At 39.0% G+C, this 8862-nt stretch overlaps 1 protein-coding gene across 1 annotated transcript; it reads left to right on the top strand.

Moving 5' to 3' along the window:
* Nucleotides 1-406: 406 nt before the first annotated feature.
* Ccdc110 (coiled-coil domain containing 110) lies at nucleotides 407-8502 on the top strand. Its single transcript, XM_048330520.1, has 7 exons — nucleotides 407-596; nucleotides 2304-2609; nucleotides 2949-3004; nucleotides 3284-3349; nucleotides 4915-5025; nucleotides 5925-8034; nucleotides 8453-8502. The coding sequence occupies exons 1-7, from the start codon at nucleotides 407-409 to the stop codon at nucleotides 8500-8502; spliced, it is 2889 nt and encodes a 962-aa protein (XP_048186477.1).
* The last annotated feature ends 360 nt before the right edge of the window (nucleotides 8503-8862 follow it).

The following is an 8862-nucleotide window of genomic DNA, read 5'->3' on the forward strand; positions in this document are numbered from 1 at the left end:
TATGAATACAATGCATCCTGATCAATGTTCCCATCCACCCGTTTCCACCCTCACCATCCCTGGCTTATCTTGTATTGAATTTTTTTTTGCAATTTAACAAAGCAGTTTAGCTATTCAATGCATCTTTATCTCTGTCACCACTTCCAACATCTTCACCCCCTCTTCAACCCTTACAAACATTTTTAGTGTTCGGGTTGGGGGGGTGGTTATTTGTGGCTTGCTTGTTCAGCAAGCCCTCTTCCACTTCATCCCCACACCTCCAGTTCATGAAGGTTGATGGGAAATGAATTGTTTCAAAGTGCTTCCCTACAAAGTACTTATTACAAAAAAAAGGAAAAATAACTTTAAAGTGGAGAAGACGGGCATACACAACCCTAGTCTTCAAGTGAATCTCATCCCTAACGGGATGTATGGCAGCCACATGCCTCCTGATGGAAGGCGAAAGGAAGGCCACACATCACTTGTGATGGTGCTGATGAAGATGCGTGATCCCTGGAACAAGCAGCAAAATCCATGGGAGAGAACGTTTTACACAGTTAACTGGGTTAATATCTACCAAAGTGTCAAAGCCAAAGCCAAAGAAAGACCTAAGAACTGTTCAGACTGAAATACAATAAGCAGACATATCATGGCAATTAAATGCAAGGTGAGATCTTGCACTGGACCCATTTGTTCTATGGGACATTGTTGGTAGAGCTAGTGAAACCTGAATGGAGCCTTTAGACCAAATGGTGGTGACCTAGCAGGGCTAATGGTGTCTAGGCCAATCTTTGATTTTATCTGAGAGTATACTTATAAGCTACACACCAAAGTGTTTGAGGGAGATGGAATATCAAGACAGCTACATACTTTTGGGGGTTTGTTGTTGTTGTTTGCCAGTCCTGGTGCTTGAATTCAAGGTCTGAGCACTGTCCCTGGCTTCTTTTTGATCAAGGCTAGCACTCTACCACTTGAACCACGGTGCCTCTTCCAGGTTTTTCTGTTTATGTGGTGCTAATGAATCAAACCCAGGGTTTCATGCACGCTAGGCAAGCACTCTACTGCTAAGCATTCCCAGCCTAGCTACTTACTTTTAATACATCACACTTGGCTTCCAATTTACTGCAAGTTGATGAGCACTTCAAAAATTATAACCAAAATGCCAATATACTAAAAGAACTGAAAGACATCTAAGCCTGTTTTCACTGGTGATAGTTTGAAAATTACTATCAAGGCCTGAAAGAAGTGTTAACTAAATAAGGCATGCTGTAGAATAAAATATAACTTATTGAATGGTTTGTGTGTAAAGTTTGACATTGCCAAATAAATAACATATGCTCTTCAAACTTTCGCTTCCAGATCCCTTTTCTGACTGGAACAAACATTAAAAGCAAGCATGCCGCCCAGTCAGTAAACAAACCCTAGTCTCCAGTTTGTTATCTTTTACAATGGGTTCGCTCAAGTACATAGAATATGAGCAAGTTTTACAAATGGAGACAACTACCTGTGCCACAACTGTGATGTGTGTGTTTTATCATACAGCTACTCTTATCGTTAGGTAGAGGAGCCTTCTTCTAATTCCATCAAGCAAAAGTTCATCAGCAATAGTGATCTCTCTTGCATCCCTAAACGTTGAGACAACTCTAAAGGATGAGCTGAAATAAAAGGAATAAAACAACAAAATGAAATATAAAAGAAGGAAAAGGCAGTAGGAAAAGGAAACCACCCACACACACAGTGTTGGTTTTCAAGTATTTCCAGATTTCCGCCCAGCTTTGGCAACATCCGAGTGAGATTCTCCCTGGAGGTGGAAAGGCACTGCACAGGGTAAGCCCACATGTAGTTGGGCCTAGTCTTGCAGGACCGAAGCGTGCCCCAGGACCCCGGGGCGTGCACGACCCCTTCTCCCTCTTCCTTCTCACTCTCGCCCTTGCTCCTCCTGGGGCGGCAAGGCGCGGCCTCCCAGCCATCCGGTTGCTAAGCAACGGGATGCCCTGGGCGTGGGGCGCGGAATGCGTGCGGCCAGGCAGTTGGCAGAAAGATCTTGAGCGGCAGAAATGAGCCCCGGTAGGGAGCGGTCGAGGGGGGCTGTCCGTGGAGGGAGAAGCCGGGTGAGGGGTGGTGGCACGAGGCCCCCGAGCCTTCCACTCCCGGCGAACTTCGTGAGTCTCTTAAGGTCAGCCTGGAGTGAGAACTTTTTTGTCTTTTGAGACAGAGCCTGACTGACTTTGTGGTCCAGGCGGGCCTTGAACTCTCCGATCCTCCTGCCCCAGCCCCTCCCGAGTGCTGGGATTCTGTGCGCCACCGCGCGGGGCCGTGGTGAGCACCTTCACCAACTGCACCTCCTGGGCTCGGTCCCCGCCCTCCTCCCCTTCTCCCGCCGCTGCTGCGGCTGCTGCGTGGCCCCAGCACGCCCCCCGGTGGCCACCACGGGCATGGACGATCGGAATCACCACCTCTGGCCTCTCTGGCTACCTGTCAGCTCCCCACAACAGAACTAAAAGCCTTGCTGGGTTCTGTTACAGAAAAGCATCGTGAAGAAGAGGATGAAGTTGATGCCTTTCTCCTTTCAGCGTCCAAGATCCTAAATTCCTCCGAGGGGGTACAGGACAGTGGTGGCAGCGAACCAGGTAAACGACTCCCAGGCCAGTGTTGTTTCTAGCTTGTACTGACTCAGGCAACGGGTCTGTGACTTATATCCTTACATCTCCAGAAGTGGAATTGCCCTGAGTTGAATCCCCAGAACCTACACCAGTAAAATAAAATGGAAGGATGAAAATTTGCAAGAATAATATCTTAATATTCAAGTAAAGAGCTTTAAGGATATTATGGTTACAAAACAAAATGTAAACATGAGAAAACATTGTAGAAGTAAGGTAAACAGCAAGTAGCATGAAAAACTCTGACCTAATGTGGAAATCGTTTTCTCCTGTTTGTTAAATGATTTAATTTTTCAATTTACTTTTTAGAATATGGCTGTATATCAGAATCAGAAAATCATATCCAACCACAATCAGCCCTGAAAGTGAGTGTATACAATTTTGTTATCTTCAAAGACCCAGGTAAAAGCTGGTATTCAGAACAAATACTTCCTTGAGGTATATGGAAGAACCACTTTACTCTTCATAAAAATTCATGCAAGCACATTGGAGAGCCAAGGGAACAACGACACACCTGGGTGACCTGACTTCCATGTGACCCTTCCTGGGATCAGTAACATTTAGTAATAGAGAAAAAATATAATAACTCAAGAATATATTTAGCTAACCCTTAAAATCTAATACATTCTTTAATGTCATTATAGGTCCTTCAACATCAACTGGAATCGTTCCAGGCTTTACGAATGCAGACTTTGCAAAATGTTACCATGGTACAACTTTTATAATTATCTGTCTGTCTGACTGACTGACTTATCTATTTATCTATATGTTAAATAGCCTAACTTCAGGTTTCATTCCATTTTCTAAACTAATGATCACATAGCAATTATTAAGTCCAGATAGACTTTAATACAAAAAGGTGATCATTTATTTCAGGCTCAAAATTTTTCTTGAGAAAAGTATAGCCTTCTCTGTGTTATATTTATTATTTAGATATGAGACCAAAAAGAAATAGCATTTACTGAATTTTTAAGTCCACTTTTAAAGTGCCACCTGCATACCATCTATACACAGAAAATTTCATAAGATTCAAATTGTAACTCAACAGAGGTAGAAGGATGGCAATTCAATTCCAGTTAGAGAAACAAATTAGCAAGAACCATCTAAAAACAAGCAAGTCATGACAGTTTATAACTATATCCCCAGAAATTCAAGAAGTGGAGCTAGAAAGATCTTAGGAAAAGAGGGAAGGAAAAGCGAGCTTGCTGGGGAAAACATTCTATTACATCAAGTCACTGAAAATCCTAGTAATCACTCACTTCATAAGATCAAGACTCCTGGGCTGGGGATATGGCCTAGTGGCAAGAGTGCTTGCCTCTTATACCTGAAGCCCTGGGTTCGATTCCCCAGCACCACAGATATAGAAAATGGCTAGAAGTGGCACTGTGGCTCAAGTGGCAGAGTGCTAGCCTTGAGCAAGAAGAAGCCAGGGACAGTGCTCAGGCCCTGAGTCCAAGCCCAGGACTGGCAAAAAAAAAAAAAAAAAAAAGATCAAGACTCCTGTTAACAAAAAACAAGGCTCATTCCTTATTTTATTTCTGCTTTCTAGGCCAGTATGTTCTCAGAAGCTATATGTTTTCAACAGGACTGAGAAAACCTCTAGGTATCTGTTCTCCCAGGATCCATTCAAATAAACAGGAGAGCACACTATGATTCTTGGTCTGATCTTGATTGTCCCAAATTGGGTCACATTCAATGCTTGAACAATCACTCTCCAAAAGGAGGTGGTTCTTTGACAAATTGAATCACATGTCCACGTGTAATGTCAGTCCTAGAAAAAAAATCAGTATCATCAAAGGCAATAGACTTCATACAAGAGAAAGGTGCACTGTAAATAGGACAGGGTACCAATATTAGGTATGGAATGCAATATGTGCTAACAACTCAATATCAATGTGTAGTTACTAAAAGAAACTACAGTGAATGAGAGAAAGACTTTGACAGTGATGGAAAGCATTCTGTTCTGCTGGCAGAAATCAATATCTCTTATTGCTTCGCAATGTCAGACATCTAAATGATTAGAATATAGTTTGTAAAATTTTGTTTTATAATGTTGCCCTTTTGATTTTATAGTAATAAAATCAAGACTTAATTTTCTGAAAGATGCTTTCCATTATCAAGCTTACAATAAGTGAATGATTGACCTTCCCTATTACAGGAAATGATTTTTGTGTTCTGGAAATATAAAGGTATCTTGCCATTATACTGTTTATTATTCCTGTCCATTTATAAGGTATACAATCAAGTTTTAACATTCTCACCTTATCTTTTAAAGGTACAGTCTGAAATCAGTGAAATATTGAACAAAAGCATTGTTGAAGTAGAAAGCCCACAATTCAATTCAGAAAAAACTCTAGTATTCAGCCCATTTACTGAGAAGGATTTGGTATGTTGTTCTATATAAACGAACCCTATATTTGGGTACTTCCAAAGTGTTACCTCTAGTCTACCTTCACCTTTACCTCTCTCCCTTTTCACAGGAAGAATGGGCTATCAAAGAGGAAAAGAAGGAAATTCCTGCACTGAAAACCTCAAAAGATGTGCGTTTGCCTCTGTAGTTTAATAGTTTACCTATTTCTTTTAAGAGAGTCTGAGAGGCCTCAGTCTTGGTCCAGATACTGAAGTGTTTCCAAGTACATTCTATACAAATTTGTATACCTAACTGTCCGCTTAGGATTGATGTAGACTTAGAAGGAATTCCCCCAGAGCAGCTCCAAACCACAGTGACCACCCCTGTCCATGCTAATTAAAAATCACATTTGCAGAACTATCACAGCCGGAGAACTGGGAATGCTAGCAACTATTGGCAAAGAGCCAATATGTAAAAATATTTTCTGCCCTTCAATTTCACATGGAGACTGCTCCACGTGATCTTCCCCATTATCCATGATAGTTTTTTTGAAAGATGTTAATCTTCTAGTTTTGAAATTGAGGGATTGGCCCGTGTTTCTTCACCCATAAAGTAATAAGTGTGGTTTTAATGAGAAAATTGTGAACATCAGAATTACAAATCTCGAAACAATTGTTGTCCTTCCTGACTTAAGGATACTACCTGGGAATAAACTCACATGCACGTGCACACACACACACACACACACACACACACACACACACCACAGAGAGACAGAAACAGACACAGAGAGAAATCACAATTGTTAGGTTTCTTTGCAATATAAATGGCTAAAATGTCTAATTAGGTTATATAAATAAAACACAAAATCATGTCTTATTTTTTGATCATATGACAAATGACAAGACATTTATATGTGCCCTTTATAATGCTAGCCTCTAGAGAAGCAAGAAAAATCCCTTCCTGTGGAGAATATTCATCATTTTGAAGATTCCAAAGCTCTTCATTCAATGGAAGAAAAATTTAGTAGCAATAATGTTAATGGTCTCTCTCAAAGTGTAACTAGTCCATGCCAGATACATTTCAAGGACATATTAACACCTGAGAACTTGAGAACGTCAACAGATAATTCTGCTTCAAGTATAACTATAAGTTCTTCAGAAAAGTCAGATACATTGAAGAATTATAGTAAGATACATAGTTTTCTACCTACCATACCTCAAAATATGATATCACAATCTGGCACAGACCTTCTTGAAAAATCCAAAGTTGCTGAACAATTTCTGAAGCATGGATTCTGTGAGAATTTAGATGATATTTGCTTCTCCATTCAACATATGAAGGAAGAGCTTCAGAAGTCTCAGGAGAGGGAACTGGCACTGACAAATGAACTTCAAAGCTTAAAAACAGACACAAATATGTACACTAATGGCAAATTCAACCTATCCCCCATTCAGAAGGAACAGATGAACTTTGTTAAGGAAGGAAACATAGACACTAACTTAAATGAAGATCTGAAATTAAAGAGAATTTCAGAATTAGAGGCATTAGTCAATAAATTGCTCCCACTCAGGGACACAGTGTCAAAATTCCATGTGAGTTTTTGCAGGAAATGTAGAAAGCTATCTAAGAGTGAGATGCACTGGGGAAGAAGGAATGAGAAAAACAAAGACATTCCTCTCACTAGCAAGAATATCACAGATTTAAAATTCCACGCAAGATTTCCAAAACATACACTGTCATTTCTTGACCAAAGAAAACATGAAGTGAAAGACTTAGAGAGGCAGCCATTTGTAGTAACCCCAGGACCCACGCTATTTGAAAATGAGAGGACCTCCAGTGTCAATTCTGTTGCTGAGTGCGTTGCCAAAATTCAATACTTACAGAATTACCTAAAAGATTCCATGCATGTACAGAGAAAAGTCACAGAACTGGAGAATGAAAATCGAAACCTTAAGACCAAAATGAAGCCTCTTATCTATACCACACAATCTTTGATACAGAAGATTGAAATCTATGAAAAACAACTCACCAATCTGGTTGAGGAAAAGAATGCTATTCATTCCAGGTTACTTAAAGAAGAAGAAGACAGCAAAGAATGCCTTAAAGAATTTAAGAAGCTAATTAGTAAGTACAATGTTCTCCAAAGCCAAAATAAAATTCTAGAGGAAAAAAACTGCCAACTCTCTTTGGAGAAGCAGCAAATGTTAGACGCATTAGAACAGCTCAAAAGTAAAGATCATAAAACGCAAAATGACATGGCCCTTGTTCATAATGAAAACAATCGAATGAGCATTGAAATGGAAGCAATGAAAACCAACATTCTCCTGGTACAAGATGAAAAGGATGTGTTGGAGAAAAATGCCTACCATCTGCTGAAGGACAAAACCTCACTTGAAAATGAACTGAAAGAAAACCAGCTGGAGATGATGCAGCTGAAGGAAAAAGAAAAACTTGCCAAAACAGAGCAAGAGACACTTCTTCAAATGCTAGAAACACTAAAGCATGAAAAACTGAATCTTGAAACAGCGCTAGAAGACTCCACTGCTGCTAGGCAACGGATGGAACGAGAAATTGAGAATGTTCAAACCTATCAATCCACAGCAGAAGAGAATTTCCTGAAAGAAATAAAGAATGCAAAAGCAGAAGCAAGTATTTACAAAAACAGCTTGTCAGAAATGAGCAAGGAATGTGAAATGTTATCCAAAATGGTGAGAGAAATTAAGACAGACAATCAAATTCTGAAAGGAGAACTAAAGAAACATACTCAAGAAAACACAAAGTTTGAAAACAGCATCAGCCGACTGACTGAAGACAAACTACTTTTAGAAAACTATGTAAGAAGCATAGAAAATGAAAGGGACACCTTGGAATTTGAGATGCGGAATCTGCAGCGAGACTACTTGAATTTGAGTGACAAAATATGTAGTCAGCATAATGACCTATCGAAAATGACTTATGCTTCGAGAAGAGAGAAATTCCATTTTGATAACTATGAAGAAACTTCTGGACCCAGGAGCAGACCTTTAGCTCCAGATTTAAAAGGTGTGTATGCTGTGATCCATGAATAGAAATTCATGTAGGAGTGCTCTAGCCTACTGGGCACTAACTAGAGTAAAGAAATGAGAACAAAACTTGAAGATAAATATAATTGAGTTTTGTAAAGTTTTGCATTTATCTGTTATGCTTGGTTTTTGAAGGAATATCTCACTATGTAAGTCAAACTGTCTTCAAACTTATAATTTTGTCTCCAGAGTAGCAATGAAGCCTAACTCAAAATTATTAGATAATAGGATTCTTGAATGATTTCATTCATTGGATGAATAAAGTAGGGACCCTACTTTTAGTATTTACAGATATTCCATGTGAATGATGCTTCTTTGGTAAGAAGTAAATAATTTAAAATTATTCTTAAATATATTGAGCATCCCCACCTTAAACATATTTCTTTTCTTTGTTTCAGGAATTCCAAGTAAGCTATATCAATTGCTTCCACCAAAGATATGTAAATAAAAATTTCTAAAAAAAAAATGTTTCACAACTTCTTTCCAAGTACTTCCCCCCTCTCCACACAAAATAACCTTAAATTAATTTTACATATAATTATAATAACCTTGTAACTGACCCAAACTAGTTTTCAAAATTAGAAATTGGAATTAGGCATGTATACATATAGATCTATACATGTATATATATATATATGTGTGTGTGTGTATGTGTGTATGTGTGTAGATATATGTGTGTATGTATATATATGTGTGTATGTGTGTAGATACATGTGCATGTATATATATGTATATATAATATTATACTGTCAAGTAGTGTAAGAAATCTGATCATTTAACCATTTAATAAGCTAGTGTGGTATCCTAC

The sequence above is a fragment of the Perognathus longimembris genome, chromosome 21 (assembly GCF_023159225.1).
Source record: "Perognathus longimembris pacificus isolate PPM17 chromosome 21, ASM2315922v1, whole genome shotgun sequence".
Taxonomy (NCBI): domain Eukaryota; kingdom Metazoa; phylum Chordata; class Mammalia; order Rodentia; family Heteromyidae; genus Perognathus; species Perognathus longimembris.